Source organism: Phyllobates terribilis, unplaced genomic scaffold, assembly GCF_046119375.1.
Source record: "Phyllobates terribilis strain yellow unplaced genomic scaffold, ASM4611937v1 Scaffold_2__4_contigs__length_985480577, whole genome shotgun sequence".
Lineage (NCBI taxonomy): Eukaryota > Metazoa > Chordata > Amphibia > Anura > Dendrobatidae > Phyllobates > Phyllobates terribilis.
The window spans coordinates 411,402,053-411,423,728 of NW_027362762.1; the positions used below are offsets into that span (position 1 = coordinate 411,402,053).

General features: G+C 42.9%; 1 protein-coding gene across 1 annotated transcript; it reads left to right on the forward strand.

Annotated features, from left to right (window-relative positions):
- The first annotated feature begins 216 nt into the window (after positions 1 to 216).
- Positions 217 to 13,351, forward strand: CHCHD2 (coiled-coil-helix-coiled-coil-helix domain containing 2). The gene is made up of 4 exons (XM_073665005.1): positions 217 to 375; positions 8,490 to 8,736; positions 11,496 to 11,655; positions 13,111 to 13,351. The coding sequence occupies exons 1-4, from the start codon at positions 326 to 328 to the stop codon at positions 13,116 to 13,118; spliced, it is 465 nt and encodes a 154-aa protein (XP_073521106.1). The 5' UTR covers positions 217 to 325; the 3' UTR covers positions 13,119 to 13,351.
- The last annotated feature ends 8,325 nt before the right edge of the window (positions 13,352 to 21,676 follow it).

Genomic DNA, 21,676 nt, shown 5'->3' on the forward strand with positions numbered 1-21,676 from the left:
GGACATGTGACCTGGGCTGTGGTCCTGATACAGCCTCTATCTCATGGGATGGATGCGCTCTCCATACTGTCCACTTAATACTAATAATGTTTAGAAAAAGCGCACGTGCTTTCTGACGTCACGGGTTATAGTTACACAACTGCTGCGTCACGCTGTGACCTTCACATGGCTGACACTGCAGACACTTACTGGGCGGAGCTAATAGCACGTCTGGGGGCGTGGCTACGTTTACGTCAGAAGTGATATAAGCACCCGGCACGTCTACTGACGCAATCACATTGAAAGCACAGCGGTGAAGGACGTAGAGACACGAGCAGCCGCAGCCATGCCAAGAGGGAGCCGCAGCCGAACTTCCCGGATGGCCCCACCGGCCAGGTATGGTCTGCTGCTGCGGGCAGGGGCAACCTCCCTGGGGGACACAGGGGAGGAGAAGGAGTCCATGTTCTCTGCTGTGTCACGTGTGGCTGCTGTCCTGCCTGCCAGCATGGCCTGCCCTCTGTGCTGGTCTCTTAGCAGCCTATGTATGATCAATTAAAGGGAATCTGTCACCACTTTGGAGATATCAGACCTCTACTATGGCCATACATAGTATAGAAAAGTAAATCTATACATACTGTACCTGTATGGCCCATAGCAGAGGTCTGATTGCAGAGAAAAGCGCTTTAATCAATTCTATTCTGTACAGGCTTGGAGTCCGGGGTACGTGAAGCAATCCCCGCCTATGTGCTTATTAATCCCCCAAATCCCCACCTATGTGCTTATTATTCCCCCAAATCCCCGCCTATGTGCTTATTATTCCCCCAAATCCCCGCCTATGTGCTTATTATTCCCCCAAATCCCTGCCTATGTGCTTATTATCATATCCCCCACACTGGACATCACAGGGCCCTGTGACCTGCACTGTGCTCCCTGACCTCCGGGAATGCGCAAAGCACCGCTCACATAGAGCTCATGTGCACTGCGCAATAGAGACATGCAGCGCAGAGCACAGGCAGACGGGCTGGGATGAAGCAGAGCGCGCTCTATGTGAGCGGTGCTTTGCGCATGCCCGGAGGTCAGGGAGCACAGTGCAGGTCACATGGCCCTGTGACGTGCAGGGGAGGGGGACATATGATAATTAAGCACATAGGCGGGGATTTGAGGGAATAAGCACATAGGCGGGGATTGCTTGTCGTCCCCCGGATGCCAAGCCTGTACAAAATAGAATTGATTAAAGCGCTTTTCTCTGCAATCAGACCTCTGCTATGGGCCATACAGGTACAGTATGTATAGATTTACTTTTCTATACTCTGTATGGCCATAGTAGAGGTCTGATATCTCCAAAGTGGTGACAGATTCCCTTTAAAGGGATTTTTCCTCTACTTTAAAAGCTGTTGTCAGTGGCGCCAGGGTAGTGGAGTAAGAAAACCCTATACTCCCGTCCTGGACCAGTGTTACTACTCTGCACTGACTGTGTCCCCCGCCTGTCTCAGGTCATCATGAGACCGCTGCTGCTAATCATCGGTCATGTTTGGCTGCAGCCTTCGCTTCCTGTTCAATCCAATTTATTCTAATCACGTTAAAGGGAACCTGTCAGGTGCAATAATGTTATTAACATGTAGATATAGGGTTAATAACATGGAGGTGCCTGCTCGCAGTACTGTAAGTGCGACACCTGGGAGAAAATTAACTTTTTCTCTTGAGAGCTGCCGGCTTTTGGCCATACAGGTGAGCCCGGAGAAAGTGCACTCCCCGCTCACAGCACTGAGAGCGTGGCTGTAGGCATTACCTGCCTGTGCCCGGCAATGATGTCCCTCAGCTCAGAGCAGGCATTTGCCTGCTAGCCATTCTCTGGCTTCCTTTGCCGTAACGTTGACAGAGCAGCTTCTCTTCTGCTCTTTTAACTGCAAGCTGGCTGTCAGTCAGCAAGATGTCGGCAGTGGCTTCTCATGGACAGCGCAGGAGAGAAGCACTGTTTAGTTGACATGACGTCACAGGAAGCAGGAGACTCACCAGAGATCCATACCTGGTAAGTTTTTAGCCCCATAGGGAGGGAAAAAAGTTCTTAATAACCCCTTTAAAGGGAACCTGTCATGTTGAAAATTGTATCTGATCTGCAGGGAGGAGGCACTGATCAGATTGATATACATTTTTGTGGGAAAAGTTTCATTGCATTTTATTAATTGAAATTCCTGATATTTATATGCAGATGAGTCCAGTGGGCGGTCCCTATTCAGTGATTGACAGTCTTACCTGTATGATTGTGCGTGCAGACAGTTGTTAATCACTGAGGACAGCCCAGCAAACTCGTACATACACAGCTGTCAGTCAATGAGTAGGACCGCCTACTGGAATCCTACATACACAGCTGTCAGTCACTGAGTAGGACCGCCCACTGGACTCCTACATACACAGCTGTCACTGAGTAGGACCGCCCACTGGACTCCTACATACAAACAAGAATTGCAGTAAACAAACTACAAGTTATGCTGAATATTTTCCAGCAAACCTATATATAATTCTGCTCAGCTTCTCCTTCTCTATACCATGATGTCCACAGATCGGACTGCACGTATAATGTGACAGGTTCCCCTTAAAGAGCATTTCTCAGAATAACAATCACCTACACAATCGCTGGGGTCTGAGTCCATTTAAGTGGAGTGGTGATTGCTCATGTGGTATGTTGCCATATTCCAAGTCTATGGGGACTTCTGAGGTGACGGGATCTCAAATTTGCTGTTAATGACAGATGGTAAGCCCTCTGACATCAGGGTGGATCAGTTCACATATATTGATGTTTTCAACCATCTCCTCACTGATCACAGTCTTCCTCGGTTCCCAGCACCACTCGGTCCTCTTCTCTCTCGTGTGACTTCTATTCCGACTTGCCAGATCACACTGGGGTCTATGTGTGAGCCAGAAATCGCTTTTTCGTTGTAAGGCTATGAAGCGTCAGGAAAAGGCTCCATAAACATATATTGTAAAAGCGACTTCCATCTCATACACAAATCCCAGTGAGTAAGAAGACCGAAGCAACACTTGAGACCGGTGAAGATGGTGTTTGGGGTGTATAACACGCTTACACTACATTACATACAGGTGCATCTCACTAAATTAGAATATCATCAAAAAGTTAATTTATTTCAGTTCTTCAATACAAAAAGTGAAACTCCTATATTATATAGAGTCATTACAAACAGTGATCTATTTCTAGTGTGTATTTCTGTTAATGTTGATGATTATGGCTTACAGCCAATGAAAACACAAGTCATTATCTCAGTAAATTAGAATACTTTATAACAGCTTGAAAAATGTTGGTCTACTGAAATGTATGTTCAGTAAATGCACTCAATACTTGGTCGGGGCTCCTTTTGCATCAATTACTGCATCAATGCGGCGTGGCATGGAGACGATCAGCCTGTGGCACTGCTGAGGTGTTATGGAAGCCCAGGTTGCTTTGATAGCAGCCTTCAGCTCATCTGCATTGTTGGGTCTGGTGTCTCTCATCTTCCTCTTGACAATACCCAATAGATTCTCTATGGTGTTAAGGTCAGGCGAGTTTGCTGGCCAATCAAGCACAGTGATACTGTTTTTAAACCAGGTTTTGGTACTTTTGGCAGTGTGGACAGGTGCCAAGCCCTGCCGGAGAATGAAATTTCCATCTCCAAAAAGCTTGTCGGCAGAGGGAAGCATGAAGTGCTCTAAAATTTCCTGGTAGACGGCTGCGATGACTTGGGTCTTGATAAAACACAGTGGACCTACACCAGCAGATGACATGGCTCCCCAAACCATCACTGATTGTGGAAACTTCATACTAGACCTCAAGCAGCTTGGATTGTGGCCTCTCCACTCTTCCTCCAGACTCTGGGACCTTGTGGAGTGTGTCAATGACTGCCTTCTGGACATCTGTCAAGTCAGCAGTCTTCCCCATGATTGTGGAGCCTACTGAAACAGACTAAGAGACCTTTTTTAAACGCTTAGGAAGCCTTTGCCGGTGTTTTCTAATTATTCTAATTTACTGAGATAATGACACTTGTGTTTTCATTGGCTGTAAGCCATAATCATCAACATTAACAGAAATAAACACCTGAATTAGATCATTGTTTGTAATGACTCTATATAATGATTTTCACTTTTTGTATTGAAGAACTGAAATAAATTAACTTTTTGATGATATTCTGATTTAGTGAGATGCACCTGTATATACTTACACAGGTTTAGGCAATGACAAGTTTTATGTGAGTGCTTCTTTAATTCTCCTTATTCTTGAAGCATGTTCAGACATGAGGGCGGTGGCTGTGTGTATTACACCAGTCAGTTTTGGATACACATAAATCCCCTTTACATAGGTAACATGTATTGGGGCCTTCTGATTTGGTCAGAGTGGTTCCTTTTTACCCATAGAGTTTTGTGTGATAAACAATAAAGGGACCACCACGCTTACAAAACACCTTTGTCACTTTCCCACATAACATGAGCACAGCTTTTTTGTGCAGAAAGTCTACTGCATTTACCTGTTGAATTAAAGTGGATGTAATGTCATGAGAGCTCATGCCCCCTGTGCCTTTAAAGCTGCTGTTGAACTCTGCATTATTTTGGTGTGTTTTTTTGACTTCTATAGGGAGCCGAAAAAATAGAATAAAAAAACCACTGTTGCATTTTTAACCCCTTAAAAGCCCAAGGCGTACTAATACGTACCTGCGCCCTGGGCTTTAAGAGCCAGGTATGTATTAGTACGCCTTGTTGATTTCGCCTGCACGGAGGCTGTGCGGGCGCGATCGCCGCCGGGTGTCAGCTGTGACAATGTGCTAGGAGTGGTCCCGCACTGCTCCCAGCACATTAACCCCCGCAATGCTGCAATCGAAGTCGAGTTTGCATCGGGGTCTCGGGTATGCACTGAGTATCGCGGGTGCTCGAGTCTCCGCCCCATATGCTTCGCGGCCTGCCATGCATGAGCAATCCCCGCATGTTTTTTTGGGGTGTCTAATAACCGTGGAACATGCAGGCGGGGACTCGAGCATGTCACTCGAGCACCCGCGATACATGGTGCATACCTGAGTACCCGATGCAAACTCAAGTATCGAGCACTTGCGCCTAAGACTAATGCCAACTTATTCAATATGATGACCTAATGTTATCAAATTGTGTGTCATACCTCTGGGTTCACAATGTTCACTATACCCCTTGATAAAATCCTTGAGAAGTATAGTTTCCAAAATGGGGTCATTTGTGGGGGGTTTCCACTATTTAGACGCATCAGGGGCTCTCCAAACGCAACATGGCGTCCGCTCTCTATTCCAGCCAATTTTGCTTTTAAAAAGTCACACATTGCTCCTTCCCTTCTGTACTCTGCTGTGCGCCCAAACACTGTATTTTCCCCACATATGGGGTATCGGCGTACTCAGGAGAAATTGCACAAAGGTTTTTGAGGCCCATTTTCTCCTCTTACCTGTGAAAATAAAAAAATTAGGGCTAAAGCATAATATTTGTGGAAAGTTTTATTTTTTTTTTATTTTCACGGCTCCATATTATAAACTTCTGTAAAACACTTGGGGGTTCAGGGTGCTCACCACAAATCTAGATAAGTTCCCTGAGGGGTCTAGTTTCCAAAATGGTGTCACTTGTGGGGGGTTTCCAATGTTTAGGCACATCAGGGGCTCTTCAAACGCAACATGGCGTCCGCTAATTATTCAAGCAAATTTTACATTCAAAAAGTCAAATGGCGCTCCTTCCCTTCCGAACCCTGCCGTGCGCCCAAACAGTGGCTTTTCCCCACATATGGGGTATCTGCGTGCTCAGGGGAAATTGCACAACAAATTTTGGGGTCCATTTTTTCCTGTTACCCCTGCGAAAATGAAAAAAAAATTTGGTCTAAAGTAACATTTTTGTGAAAAAAGTTAAATGTTCATTTTCTTCTTCCACATTCCAAAAATTCCTGTGAAGCACCTGAAGGGTTAATAAAGTTCTTGAATGTGGTTCTGAGCACCTTGAGGGGTGCAGTTTTTAGAATGGTGTCACTTTTGGGTATTTTCTGTCATAAAGACCCCTCAAAGTGACTTCAAATGTGATGTGGTCCCTAAAAAAAATGGTTTTGTAAATTTTGTTGGTAAAATGAGAAATCGCTGGTCAACTTTTTAGCTCCCTAATAAAAAACAAACAAAAAAAAAAAACGTTGGTTCCAAAATTGTGCTGATGTAAAGTAGACATGTGGGAAATGTTATTTATTAACTATTTTGTGTGACATATCTCTCTGATTTAAGGGCATATAACAATTCAAATTTTGAAAATTGCAAAATTTTGAAAATTTTCGCCAAATTTCCATTTTTTTCACAAATAAACGCAAGTGATACCACAATCATGAAGTACAATATGTCACGAAAAAAACAGTCTCCGAATCGGGGGAATCCATTGATGCGTTCCAGAGTAATTACCTCATAAATTGACAGTGGTCAGAATTGTAAAAATTGGCCTGGTCATTAACGTGCAAACCACCTTGGGTTGTAAAGGGGTTGAAGAACCTCTCCCATCAACGGTTTTACCCACTTAAAGCTCCGCTCCAGCATTTGTTTGTTTTTTCACCGCTGGAGTGGCGCTTTAAAGTTTACATGCGCCCCGGGCATATACTCACCCTCCAGCGTTTTCAGTTTTTTAGCACCGCTCCAGTCCTGCGGCGCCATCTTGTGAGCACAGCTTCTCACTGTCCGGAAGTCAGAAACTACGTCGCAAGCTCTCAATGCAAGAACAAGGTTCTCATAGACTTACATTGATTAGTGACCTCTGACTCACTCCTTTAAACACTGGAGCAGCTGGCAGGTCATAAACTGCAGGAGATGGATCGGAGTAGCAGCAAAAACTGATGAAAACGTCAGAAGGGGCAGGGGACTTGGATTTTCAGCAATACTACATCGGTGAAATTAAAAAAACCTGCTGGAGTGGTGCTTTTAATATATTGCAATTATCATATTATACAGCACTGTGTACTTACAATTGCTCTTTTTGCCTTTCTACACAGCTAATTCTTCTCTATTCTTTGCTCTATGTAGAAATAGAAAGTCTCTTGTCCATGCAGAAATCCAACCTCTCATCCAGCTGCTCCGCTCTTCCCCCTGCCATTGACTTTTGCAGTGACTGATGTGATCAGGGAAAATTGACCTCCTGTTTCTACTTAGAACTTAAAAGGGTTCAGCTAGTCAGTTTTTAATAATTTAATGTCATAGACCTAATGGAAAAGAGAATAATTAACTGGGTAGAAAGGCAAAATGAGCAATAGTAAGTACATAGTGCCATATAATATGATTGCAATATATTAAGAGAATACAAATTTTGGTGGGAAGAGTGCTTCTTTAAAGAGGTTGTCCACTACGTATCTACTTAGGGATAGGTCATCAATGTTTGGTCGGTGGGGGTGCAACACCTGGCACCTCCGCCGATCAGCTGCTCTAGGTTCCAGCTCTGTTATGGCTTCTCCATCTACTGATAGTGGCCACAGGCGGGTACTGCACATCCACCCTCTATTCAAATCAGTAGGGCGCAGATGTGCAGTACCCAGCCGTGGTCACTGTCCATAGATGAACCGGTGCTGAACCCTAGTCTTTCTGTTCTGGAAAACGCATTAAAAAGAGCAGCTTCCAATTTGCACCAAAAAAGGGGAAAAGGCATCAGTAAAAAGCAGCAAAAATAATCAGGGCAGATTGCTTTTACGTATTTTGGTGTGGACGTCTGCAGATAAAACGCAGTGGGAATAAAAGTAGCGTGTTTGCACATGGGAACATGGCCTGACAACCTGTCTGGTATTTAAAAAAAAAATAAAAAAATTTCTGTGCTATGAGGCCACTCGGGGTACACACCCAGCTTGCGACATCTAGGTATAAACCGGATAATTACCTGTTTGTTGTGTAAAGTTTCTATTGACCTCCGTGACCTTTACATCAGCCGTGCAGCAGGAGCACACCAAACTATTATGGTATTATCTTTGGGTAGCTTGGACTTTATGTACTTTTTAGTCCAAAATTTGTTAAAGGATTTGTACCAAGTATGGAAGTTCTCTCATATCCATAAAATACAGGATAACTTCCTAATTGCTGTGAGTTTGACTGCTGGAACCCCGACCGATCCCAAGAACTCGCCTCTGAATGGAGCAGAAATCGAGCAGGCTGACCGTGACTCCACTTATTCTCTTTGGCATTTTTGGAAATTGACTACAGATAATTCCGGCAATCCCATAAGAATGAATGGACTAAATAGCTCATGCTCTACCTCAGCTCCATTCACAGAGCCCCATTTTTAGGATTGATGGGGGTCCCCGCATCAGTTAGGAAGTGATCCCATATTCTGTGGATAGTTTACTTCCATACTTGTTACAAAACCTGTAAGAATGCGTTCACATGTCTTGGCCTAATTGCATTTGTTGCCACTATTTGTACAAAACCTGTGACATTATGGTGAGATTTCAGCAATACAGACAGAAGTTCCCTTCATTCATTAGATGTTGTGTTATGTTTCCTCCTCAGCCGGGCACCTGTGATGAGGCCTCCTCCGCCACCTGCAGCACGTCCTCCTGCCCCCGTAGCACCTGCTGCATCTGCACTCGGACCGGCAGCAGCACCTAGACAACCAGGCCTGATGGCACAAATGGCAACTACAGCGGCTGGTGTAGCAGTTGGTTCTGCGGTTGGGCACACCTTAGGACATGCCATGACTGGAGGCTTTGGTGGTGGAAGCAGTTCTGAGCCTGCAAGAGCAGACATCACCTACCAGGTAATGCTTGTAAGCTGCCTCGGGGCTTTGGTTGGTAGGATTTAGAATTTTAAAGTTAGACTCTGTATAATAGAGTAATAAAGAGAAAGTTTCCTTAGTCTTGATTCACACTAGCAGTTTGCGCTCCATCTTTCTGTTCCATTATAGTAATAGAGAAAACAAAAAAACATTTGTCGTATGACAGATGTACCATTCACTACAATGGGATCCGTTTAGTTTCCGTTTGGGAGGCTGTTTTTTTTTTTTCTTTTTTTGTTTTGGAATTCCTAATTGTTGCTAATTGCTCATTCTGTCTCCCAAAAATCAGAATAAGGCTAAAGTCAGAATTATCCTGTGCTCTCCGCTGAGCACTGTGGCCTCTTTTCGACTAGTTTTCTACATGCCTAAAATGTCGAGGTACCACTGTAAAAAAAAAAAGGCCATAGTGCTCAGCATACAATCAGCATAGAGCAGAGCGTAATTGTAAACTTGGCCTTATTCTGATTTTTAGGAGCCAGAATGAACAATTAGCAGGAAAGTGGTCAAAACTATGCTTACAAAAAAACAAGTCGGCCCTCAGATCTGTCAGCAGTGAAATGGGGGGGGGGGTCCAGTTTCGTGGTAGCACAAAGGCTCTAAAAAAGAGACATGGCTCTAAAAAAACAGTCCTGCCAAATCTGGTCCTGAAGCCAAAGGACCCCTGAAGTGTGCTCAACGCAGTTGGCGTCCACATGTTTGGCATTGTGGTAATGGGTAGAGCCCACTTAGCAATGTGCTGGCTGCGTGTTTCCTGAAAGCACAAGCTGGGCACTAAGCTGGTATATTTGCAATTTTCATTCTGCAATATCCACTGCTAGATTACCTCTGGGAAAACATGGTGGAATCAAAGTAGTCCCCGCACACGTAAATCATTCCCAGAGTAGTGTAATTTTTAACATAGGATCACTTTTGGGGATTTCTGATGAAATTGAATCTCTGGGGCTCTGCTAATGGTGCCTGCCAAATAATCGAGCCAACTCTGCACTTCAAAGCTCCAATGGCACTCTACCGCAATGCAATGTAATGTGCCCAAATAGTAGTGTATGACCACATATGGGGTATTGCGGAGTTGAGGGAAAAACTGCTTTACAAATATTGGGGTCATTTTCTCCCATTACTACTTGTGAAGTGAAAAAAAAATGGAATACCTATATTGTCAATATAGTCACTACACTCCTAAGTGAATTCCTTGAGGAGTGCAGTTTCCAAAATAGTCACTTGTGGGGGTTTTCTGCAGTAACACATCAGGGATTCTGCATATCTGCCACAATCTATTCCAGACCAAATTTTGCCTGAAAAATCAAATAGCGCTCCCTCCCGTCCCAGCCCTGCTCTGCGCCTGTATAGTAGCTTTTGGTCAAATATGTGGTATTACTGCATTAAAAAAAAATAATGTAAGAAATTGGGTGGTCGCTTGTCTCCTAATGACAAATTTTTATCTAGAGCAACATTTTAGTGGAAAATTTGTAATTTTTCATTCCACTTTGTATTAATTCCTGTGAAGCATCTGGAGGGTTGACAAGTTTTTAAAACGGTTTCTCCATTTCCAATATTTATGCCCATCAAAGTCACTTCTAAACTGTTGTGGTCCCTAAAAAACAGGTTTTGTTAATTTACTTGGAAAAAAAAAAAGAAAAATTGCTACAAAACCTTTCTAACATCGACAGAATAAAAGGAGGTTTGAAAAAAAGATGCCAGCATAAAGTAGACATGCATGAAATGTTATTACACTTTCGTTGTGGTATGATCTGGTTCTGTGGTATAAAAAATTAAGTTTGAAAATTGCTAATATTTCAGATATTTTCATAAACGCAAAACATTTACCACTAACAATATTCTCAATCATTGAAATAGGAAGAACTCTTCCAAAGTTATTACCACATGCCGTGACACACGTCTTGGTCACGGATGCCAAAATTGGCCCCGTCTCTCAGTGGGGTTAACAATTATCGCACCCAATGAACAAGCGGTTTTGCTTGTTCATTGAATCTTTACCGGTCTGTTTAGACGGGCCCAATCAGGAGTGAATAGTCCTAGGAACCCTCATTTCCCTATTATCTGCCCATCTAAATGGACCCTTAACTACAATATCAGCCACATCAATTTGTAATATCTTTTGAAAGGGGGATGAGAAATCTGATGGTTGTTTTAACCCTGTGTATGTCAGAATATGGTAGTCATGGGGATATTATGCCATTGTCTATCTGGTACCCAATAAGACAAACCTTGACCATTTATCCTTCTTCGAAGGGTTTTTCCTGGTTTAGAAAACCCATCTCCTGGCTGCAGTTTGCTTAAAAAAAAAAAAAAAAAAATGGGCTTTACTCACCCTTCCCTGGTCCAGTGCCAAGTTTCTGCCGATGCTTTCGGTACTGGTTTTTGTTTTGCAGTGCTGACAGCACTGCATCCAATCAGTGAGCTCAGCAGCTATGTCCAAGTAGACACCACAACAAGCTCAGAGCCGCGCTCAGTGATTGGCTGCAGCGCTGTCGGTGTGATTACCGCTCTGCAGGCAATAACAGACACTGGAAGCACTAGTGGAGGCTCAACTCGACCTGGGACTGGTGCACAAAGAACATGATTAAAAAACACTGTGCTTGAAGACCGTTTTTCTGAAACTAGAAAACCTTTTACCAGGACCACATATAATTGCATTCTAAAGGGGGCTATGCAAAACAGGATGCCCCTTGACGTCTTTGTTTAATTTTGTAGCCATCTTTCACGGAGTCTTTGTTTTGTAGGAACCTGTGGCTCCCCAGCCAGCGTACCAGCAGCAGCAGTCTCAGTACTCACCTTGCCAGTATGAGATGAAGCAGTTCTTGGAGTGTGCTCAGAACCAGGGTGACCTGAAGCTGTGTGAGGGCTTCTCGGAGGTGCTCAAACAATGCCGCTTTGCAAATGGTAAGACTTGGCAGAGCAAAACTCAGGCTCTGTTCACACCTGCATTCTTTATTTTTTCTGGTTCGTTCTAGGAATAAAGAAAAACTCAAAAACTTAGAAGTGATCTGATCCTAATTGTACTGTACATTCATAGTGTCACTGTAATGGGTGGCAAGAGCTCCTACTATACGGATAAATTATCCAGCTAGTGAAGATATTGGGGAAGATCATTGTGATGGGGGCCCTGTTTACCAGCTGTGCCAGACACCCACTCTATGCCCATCATAATTTCTGTATGCCATATACCATATAAATCCCAAACTTTCTCCCTTGGAAGGAGGAGCCCAAACCACAGAGTAGGTTAAAGGGTTGTACTAATGTTCAGTCTTCATGAGCTCACTGCCCCCGGCTTCCTGCTCCGCTGGGGACCGTGCGCTCCTGAAGATTGACAGTTCAGTCCAGTGGCATGGTCTCATGCCGATCCAAACTGTGCGCTATCCCAGGTGGCTAGCTTAGAGCCTGCAAGCGGCACGCGCTCCTTACCTAGGTAAATGTCCACTCTAGGACTGAAGGATTCATTCTTGTGTATGGAGAGAATTTTTAATCGCAGGTGAATTGCAAAATTGCTTATGTTGACAAGCATTTAATCTGTCCCCACATTTGACAAATCTCACTGGCGGACACCGACAGAAAAGGGCTTCTTTGCAAGAACAATATATGGGCACTTTGCAGCCCAAGAGCTCCTAAAAATGCAAAATTGCACCTGCTTTGGAGGTAGAAATTTGCCCCTTACCTCTTGGCCCCCTGTGCGGCCGCACTGGTTGCAACAATATGTCCGCCCCTGACCTATCTAAAATTTTGATATGGGCATAGAGGTTATAGACAGCTGAGGAGAGTGATCCCTGTATGTCTCATATCAGATGTCCTGTGGTTGATAAATCATCTTTTATCACTTTATATAAATGACCTTTTCCAGGCTATAGGGAGGACACTGCCTGGAAGATAACTCTGCCTCCAGAGCTTATTATACATAAAGTGGGACTTACCAGTGTGATGTGTAATGGCCGCTCTCCTGATCTCACTGCAGGACTGTGTGTGACTATCAGGCCACCCCACTATCAGTATTTGGTCAGTATTTTTTCTCAAGAGTGGGAGACAAAACCAGGAGTGGGTGATAAATGCAGAATTTTTTATTTTCTTTGGAGAGGGGCGAGGCTATACTGAGTTTGTGAATATGGAAAACTACATGGCAGCAGGATTAAAAGTCTTCTAGTGATGATATCCTGCTGATTAAATTGGGATTTTATCAAAACTACAGCAAGCAGCCCTGTAAGTGATAAATCTCTGGAATGGAATCAGGGTCTCTGCCCATACATCTGGTGACAGATTCCCTTTAATGCGTTAACTGCACTTTGACCTTTTGACATGTTTAAAAATCGAATTGTCTCCATCTTTACGCATTTTTATTTGTTGCAGGTTTATAATGAACATTTGCTTTGACAGAAGAATGTTATTCTTGAATAGAATTTGTTGGGCCTGAAGAACTACAGAGATGACCAAGATACAACACACTTAGCGGAGTAATTCTTTAGAAAGTATTATGTATGAGCGTCTGTTATTAGAGATATGAGATGCAGCGTGAAAGATCTCTGGAAGGATGTATCTTTCTGAGGTTGTGATTTTTTTTCTATTTAAATAAACTCTTTCCAGTCCGGGATCATGTGCCTTTGATCATTTGTGGAATATTGCAAAATAATTGAGAAGTCATACTAAAACTATAATGGATCACGTTGGTGGTGGTGTCTAAAGATACAGTGTAAGTCACTGAAAAATGCATGAAATCTAAAGAACATGAAAGAAAAAAGGCAGCCATGCTTTCCCATACCTGGTCGCAATACTAATGCACTGCAGAATGCAGCAAGCCCCAATGATAGAGGCGGAGCGAGCACACCTGCCATTCATCAGGGGTTGCCCAGAACTCTGAATGCACAGGATAAGACTTGTATAGGGGCCGGTCATACCCCAATAGGTGGCACTAGAGTTCTAGTCCTTTTTCTCCCTGCAGGGAGCATTGCATGGCCTATAAGTCCTCTTACACATCTTGGCATTCTCTAAAAGGAGAAATGTTTCCCCTTTAAAGATACAGTGACAAAGATGTGTGTCAGAAATGTATAATATAGATGTGTTCTGCATATTTTAGGATCTATTACTGATATTTACTCTGCTGGCTTTTTTTTTATTCATACATTTTTTTTCCAGATTTAAGTAGTTGGTTAGATTACATGTGCTGGCATGGCATGACTCAAAATAAAAAAAGACAACTTTTATTTATTTTTTTAATTGCAGCATATAATTCTAAAGATCTTGCTAATTTTCATATACAATGCAGTAAGACTTTCTAGAAGTTTGCCAAGGGTTTTTAGCTTTGGACGTTCCCCACTTGCTAGGAAGATCTCATGATATTTAGATCAGTGTCTTTTAGCTGGTACCCCCCACCGATGAGCTGTAATCTGTGGATTAACCTGGCAGTAGGCATTCAGTTTCATTGTAGCATCACAAAAGGGTGAATAAATGATCCCCAGCCCCATCAGTGGGTTGTATGTGTAATGTAGGACAGTTCCTCCAGAGCAAAAAATACACTTTCCAACCTGGCTAAAAAATGAGGTTTCTGAGCAGTAGACATCCTCGATGAAATTAAGATTCCCTAGTAATAGTGTATGTGAAAGTGACTTTTACTAAACTGGGCACACGCTTTAAGGGCTCTCTTTTAGAGGAGACATTATTAAACTGGCCAGCAGGTGGCAGCTTCACACAGTCATGCTGCCTTCTGTTCTCATCGAGGAAGAGAGCTGGATTGAAGAAGGCAGGAGAGCCAAAAGTTCTACATCAGAGGAAAATATAGATATTTGTGATGTATATTGCTGCACTTGGGCTGGCAATGGTATTATTGGAATACTATGGTTACGTCTGTATATAAGGACACGATAAAAAAAACACTGATTTGTAAACTGACCAGATATTAATCTAGCACATTGGGGATAAGGGAAAAAATAACAAAAAAAAAGGCCTGATTTTCATGTTAGAGCAGTAGAAACATGTCTGAATATGGTGTTAAGAGATGAAAGCTGAAAGGGGATTCTACACATTACAAGAGGGGAGAAAGCATGTACAGCTGCAAGGAGGACAGAGAAAACAGGCTATAGAAATGGAAGAGGAAGTAACTCCAGGATAGATCATTGCTGATATATGAGCTAATAAAGGCAGCAGTGCCGTGGATAGACACACGTCATATCCAGCCTATATTACAGAAAGGGACGCTCTCATAAGAGAAAAATCTGGATCAGGCTACAAGCTACATATGAGGGTGCATGACATTGAACAAAGGAATGACTATTTTGACCTGAAGGTTTATATAATTTTATTAAAGGGAATCTGTCAGCAGGTTTTTGCTACCTCATCTGAGAGCAGCATAATGTAGGAAAAGAGACCCTGATTCCAACGAAGTATCATTTAGTTTACTGGGTGCAGCAGTTGTGAGACAGAGATCTTGGATGTAGCATGAAGCAGAGCTCAGAAAGCTTCCCCTGCCCACATACCGCAGCACTGTACATTTTTATATTGAGCGTAAGCTGCTTATCACAGGAAGGGGGCATGGTCAGTCTACTAGCTGTGAGACCTAGTCCAGGCAGTGATAATGTCCTGGTGATAAAACCTTTGTTGTAAGTAAACGGCACACAATCTGATAAGTGACATCTCTGAATCCAGTGTTTTAACCCCCACGTCATGCTGTCCTCAGTACATAGCAAAAATCTGCTTACAGATTCCCTTTAAGTAAAGGTCACCAATTACATATGTAAAAATGATTTTGTTTTTATGTCAAAGGAGTCAATAGCCTTTAACTCCTACACACTACTATGACACATATATGCATAATGAGAGTTGGTCAATTAACATTTTACAATGGATATACAAGTCATGGTGATCGCATGAGTATGTCTGTACTAGTGATGGGCGAGCGTGCTCGGCACTACTGCATCGGGGTGCTCAATTGAGTATCGCACAGTGCCGAGTATCTTGTGGTGCTTTGGTCGCCATAAGAAGCTGCAGTCTGACACCGACCGCTATTGTATTTGCAGTAAGTGTCGTGCTCTGACATTTACACGCCAGCAAATAAAAATGGCAGCCTCCAGTGGCTGAAGAAAAAAATAAATTGTAATTTTTGAATTTTCATGGTTTCCTCCCCTTTTTCAAAGCAATCACTTGTTTTTTTTCCGTTGACAGACACATGAAAACTTGTTTTCTGGGTGAGTTATAGTTTTCCAGGACACCATACACTCTACCATAGAGTGAATGGAAAAATGGGAAAAAATTTCCAAGGTGGAATAGTGACAAAAATGCATTTCTGCCATGCATTATTTTTTGGTTTTCTCTGTTAATTGTGTAGATAAATGCCCTGGGATCATGATTCTCCAGGACAGTCCGATTACGACAAGTACCAAATGTATGCTTGTTTTTATTATTTTAGTGGCTTAAAAACAATCTGGATGAGCTGTAGTCATTATTGGTACCGTTTTGAGGTACATAATACATTTTGACCACTTTTTATTGCGTTTTTCTGTGGGAGGAGTGACAATGTCAATTCTGTTTTGATATTTTTTTTAGTTACACTTACAACATGTACTATACAGGTTAAAAAAAATATATATTTTGATTTTACTTTTATAGGCTCGCCAATGTTTATTTTTTTTCTCACTTGGGGTAAAGGGTGATTACATTTTTTTTTTTTTTAATATTTTAAAAACTTAATTTCCAAAAGTTTTGACACTGACATTTAAAGTGATGACCTTTATTTTTCAAGACCTCTGCAGTTCTCACTGGCAGCTGGATATTAGCTTCTGTGCCATAATCTGATTGATGGGAAGCCATTCTTGTCTAATCGGTACTTAAAGTTTATTAAAATTTTTGTGTTTTTGTTTGTCCACCCACTTTTTGAAGGTGGCATCTCAGGCATTATAGAGCCAGAGAATGGAGGAGATGGATGGAAAACAAGTAGGTGGAAATGTGTACTTAAATGTTTGGCCACACCAAGAGTACACCGAGCTCCTGTACTTGGTTTGAACAGTCATTCTATCATCGGCACCAACATGCTCAAAATTATATATTTCAAGCCACAGAGGATCTGGGATTCTTTTCTGTGGTGTCATTAAACAAAACTGGGCCCTTTCCAGTGTGATTCAGCTGTATATCTGGAGGAGGAAGAATAAAGCATATGCTGAAAAGAATACCCTGCCTTCAGTGAAGCAAGGCAGTGGCTTAGTGATTCTCTGGGGCTGCTTTGCTTCCTATGGTACTGGAAACCTGCAGCATGTAGTGGGCAATATGGATTTAATCACGTATAATGAAATCCTAGGAGAAATGTCATGTCTTCTGTGAGAAAGCTGAAACTTTGTCATTGGACAATGATGTCAACATACCTCAAAGTCCACCAAATAACAAATGTTTGAGTAGATGTCATAGTCACCTGACTTGAACCTCTATAAAATCTTTAGAGCGATTTCACGAGGTTACATCACGCAGTTACATCACACAAATCCAAGAATATTAGCAAACTGGAGGACATTGCCCATAATGAATGGGTTACGATTCTTTAAAGTGCACCTGTCAGCCACATTGTGCTCCGTAAACCACATACACTGTCAGGTGGGTGACATTACACTGATTAAAATGATACCTTGGTTGATGAAATACGTCCTGTGGTTCTTGTGTAATCTTTACTTTCGGTTTGGAGATGATATGCTCGTGCTTCGGGGCGGTCTGTGGGGGGCACTCTATCTGGTGCTCTGCTTACATATTCATCTGTATGCTCTTCAGACAGATCACTGTGCCTTCATTGACCTGCCTCCTATTTTACCTAGCCCCGCACTACTAGATGTATTATGTAAAATAGGAGGCAGTGCCAATGGTGCCAGTTGCACTGAGCAATCTACGCATGCACAACCTCCAACACCATTTTCCTGAAGACTTCAGGAATCTGTACAACTGCCACCCGTTGCTTGTATGGCCCCGGCTCAAAATTTTATACAAAGAAGATGAGGCCCCCAGACACAGTGGAGAGGAAGGAACAAAGCTGAAGACCCTACCTTCAGTCCAGCCCACAGGCCCGCCGCAATGCACGAAGATATGAATACAAGGAAACTTCAAATAGAGCTTAAAGAAAATCTACAAAATGGATTTCTTTACCTGAGGAGGTATCATTTTAATCCGTATGACAGCGCCAATATGTCTTTACTTTACTTAGTAAAATGCTGCTGGCAGATTCCCTTTAAGCTAATGTTACTTTACTGATGTTATACATTTCCCTTACACAGGACTTTTATTATTTTTGTGTATGGAGCTAAGAACGAACAGGTAGTTGCTAACTACCTGCCTGTTCTGCACTGGGACAATCTCTGCCGGCACAACCAGTGATTCACCTGCTTCGTTTCACCTCTCGTCATCAGACCAGTACCTTCTTTTCTGCTCTGTTCTGTTGATGGGGCATCACTGCCGATGTCATACTGATTCACAGCTGGCTCCCAAGTGTTAGGTGCAGAGTGAAAGAGAATATGCCGCTCTATCGATGTGACGTCAGCAGAAGCAGAGGAATCCATGACACGAGATCCGCAACCACTCTGACCTGGTAGAACCCTTCGCAGGGCAGAAGAGGCAAGTAGTTAGCAACTATATTAGTTCTATGGCCCATACACAAAAATAATAAAAGTTCCTGATAATTTCTTTAATTTAGATCCTGAGTAGAGAACTCTTATGTGTGATGTTCATATGCCCTAACAGTCATACAGTAGTGTTCAAAATAATAGCAGTCCAATATGACTAACCAGATTAATCACTATTTTTTATATAAATTATATTACCACATGTCCAACAATTTACCAGTTGGTGCAGTAGATGCTAAGAAAACCAACACCCATGATCTGCATGTTTTTGAGTCTGTGTATTTGAATAATTAATTGAAAGCGTTCAAAATAATAGCAGTGTGGAGTTCAATTAGTGAGGTCAATCATTTTGTGAAGAAACAGGTGTGAATCAGGTGACACTTATTTAAGGGTGAAGCCAGCACATGTTGTACATGCATTTCTCCTTGAAAGCCTGAGAAATATGGGTCGTTTGAGACAGCAAAAAGTCCCCGCAAAGTCCCACTGTTAAAAAAGAAAAAGACATGTACGGAAGCGGATACAATTTGCCAAAGAACACATCAACTGGCCTAAAGAGAAATGGAGAAACATTTTGTGGACTGATGAAAGTAAAATTGTTCTTTTTGGGTGCAAGGGCAGCAGACAGTTCGTTAGACGACCCCCAAACTCTGCATTTAAGCCCTCGGAAGACAGTGAAGCATGGTGGCGCAAGCATCATGATATGGGCATGTTTCTCTTACTATGGTGCCGGACCTATTTACGGCATACCAGGGATCATGGACCAGTTTGCATATATTAAAATACTTGAAGAGGGCATGTTGCCTTACGCTGAAGAAGATATGTCCTTGAAATGGCTGTTTCAACAAGACAATGACCCTAAACACACCAGTAAATGAGCAAAATCTTGGTTCCAGTCCAACACAATTGAGGTTAGGAAGTGGCCAGCCCAATCCCCGACCTTAATCCGACAGAACACTTGTGGGGTGACATCAAGAATGCAGTTTCTGAGGCAAAGCCAACAAATGCCAAAATATTGTGGGATGTAGTCAAAGCATCCTGGGCTGGAATAACAGTTGACAGGTGCTAGAAGTTTGTTGACTCTATGCAACATAGATGTGAAGCAGTTCTAAAAACTGTGCGTATACAACTAAATATTAGGTTAGTGATTCACAGGAATGCTAAATCCTCAACCAAAAAAAGAGGTCTAAGGGGTAACGTTTCTTCTTGGGGAGAGTGACATACCGGCTCTGACATGTCAAGGTAAGGAGGCTTATTCGCCGTGCAATGCTCCTCTGGGAAATTTAATATGCAAATCGCCTCTTCAGAGAAAAAGAGGACTTGAACTCTATAGTGCCACCTATTGGAAGCAGCAATCCTACAAGTCACAATCAACCCTTTAATGAGTCTTGCGATATGACTTAGGATAAAAGCCAAATCAGAATCTCAATCTGCAGACCGGATGTTTCGGGCTGTTGGCCCTCGTCAGTGCAAAGTATGAGAACTGATTTGGCTAGATGAGAGGCTCTGGACTGAGATCTAAGGGGTAACCAGCGGTAAGGGGGCGCTATAGAATTCAAGTCCTCTTTTTCTCTGAGGAGGCAATTTGCACACAAAAAAAAGAGGACATTGTGAGTTTGTAAAGACAAATGCAGACACTGCTAATTTTTAGAACAGCTCAATGTTTATTTTTTGTTATTTTCTGTAAAGTAGTTAAGATTATATACATTTCTCTTCATATTTTGAATTAGAAAACAGTGTGCAATGTTCTCAATGCATGGAAAAAAACTAGTATAAAGATTTTGTGCTTAAAGCCCCCATCTCACATAGCGAGATCGCTAGCGAGATCGCTGCTGTTTCACGGTTTTGGTGACGCAACAGCGACCTCACCAGCGATGTCGCTATGTGTGACACTTTGCAACGATCAGGCCCCTGCTGTGAGGTCGCTGATCGCTGCAAAGTGTCCTGGACCATTTTTTGGTCGTTGCTCTCCCGCTGGTCAGCACACATCGCTGTGTGTGACCAGCGGGAGCAGCGATCAGGCTGGTAACTATGGTAAACATCGGGTTACTAGGGGCACACGCGCACCTAGTAACCCGTTGTTTATCATGGTTACGAGCCTGCTAAAGTGAGCGGTAACCTCCCGCTCACCGTAGCAGAGTGGTAACCATGATAAACAACGGGTTACTAGGAGCGTGTGTAACCCGATGTTTACCATAGTTACCAGCCTGCTCCTGCCTCTGCAGGCTCGTAACCAGGAGCAGGACATCGTGGAAAGATTCTTTCCACGATGTCGCTGCTCCCCTGATCGTTGGTGAGCCTGTCTGTTTGACAGCTCACCAGCGACCACATAGCGACGCAGCAGCGATCCCTGACAGGTCATATCGTTGTCGGGATCGTTGCAGCGTCGCTAAGTGTGACGGGGCCTTGACTCATGTTTTTGAACACACTGCTATTATTTTGAACACTACTGTGTAGAATTCTATATGTAAACTGTACATATAGTGTTTCTTCCCTGCGGGCACAATGGGCTCTGGGGTTTTGACAATAGTCTATTGTTTGCTTCTCATTTGCAGTTTTATTGTTTTCTAATGGGAACGTAGTCAAGCAAAAGGAATTAGCGATTTTCCTGGCTGCCCTGCTGTTTGCCTCGGTATCTGAGTGAAGATATATTGATAATTATTAGGGTTGAGCGAGCATGTTCTGTCCAGAGTATGCTCGGGCCGAGCTCCGAGTATTTACAGCTGCTCGGTGATATGCTTGAATCCCTCCCGTGTGCATGATTTGCAACTGTTTGGCAGCTTTATTACGTGTGAGGAATGTGTAAGAAATAGACATTCCTCACATGTATTAAAACTGTCAAACAGTCGCAAATCATGCACACGGGAGCGATTCAACCATATCACCGAGCAGCTGTAAATACTCGGAGCTCGGCCAGAGCATACTCGCCAAAAGGGTTAATAGAACATACTCGCTCAACACTAATAATTATCTGTTGGGAATTATTCAGTATACAAATCTCTAATGTTCTTTTATCTAGTTCCCCTATTACTTTAAGTTATGGTTATATTTCTTTTAATGAGGCCAGGTTTATATGGCTGTTGAAATAATGGAAATGGCGAATGTGGCTGACCGCGTGGCGCTCCATTCGTTTGTCCACTTCGCAGGAGCTGCCTGTTCTCATCTGTACATCAGACAAGAACAGCCCTAAGCTCCGTGTGGGAAATCGTTCATGCACACGTGATCATTGATTACCATTGGTCTGTGTGTAGTCCGTTGCACACATTGATATGTGAACCGGGCCTAAATGTAGGTTCCAATTTATAAACTCATTAGCGTCACTGACACAATGG

Bases quoted from the DNA above. Each gene is read 5' to 3' on its own strand.
- CHCHD2 (XM_073665005.1), top strand. From the start codon at position 326: ATGCCAAGAGGGAGCCGCAGCCGAACTTCCCGGATGGCCCCACCGGCC. The intron at 376-8,489 runs GTATGGTCTGCT...TTTCCTCCTCAG, and splicing joins CGGATGGCCCCACCGGCCAG to CCGGGCACCTGTGATGAGGC. The intron at 8,737-11,495 runs GTAATGCTTGTA...TTTGTTTTGTAG, and splicing joins GAGCAGACATCACCTACCAG to GAACCTGTGGCTCCCCAGCC.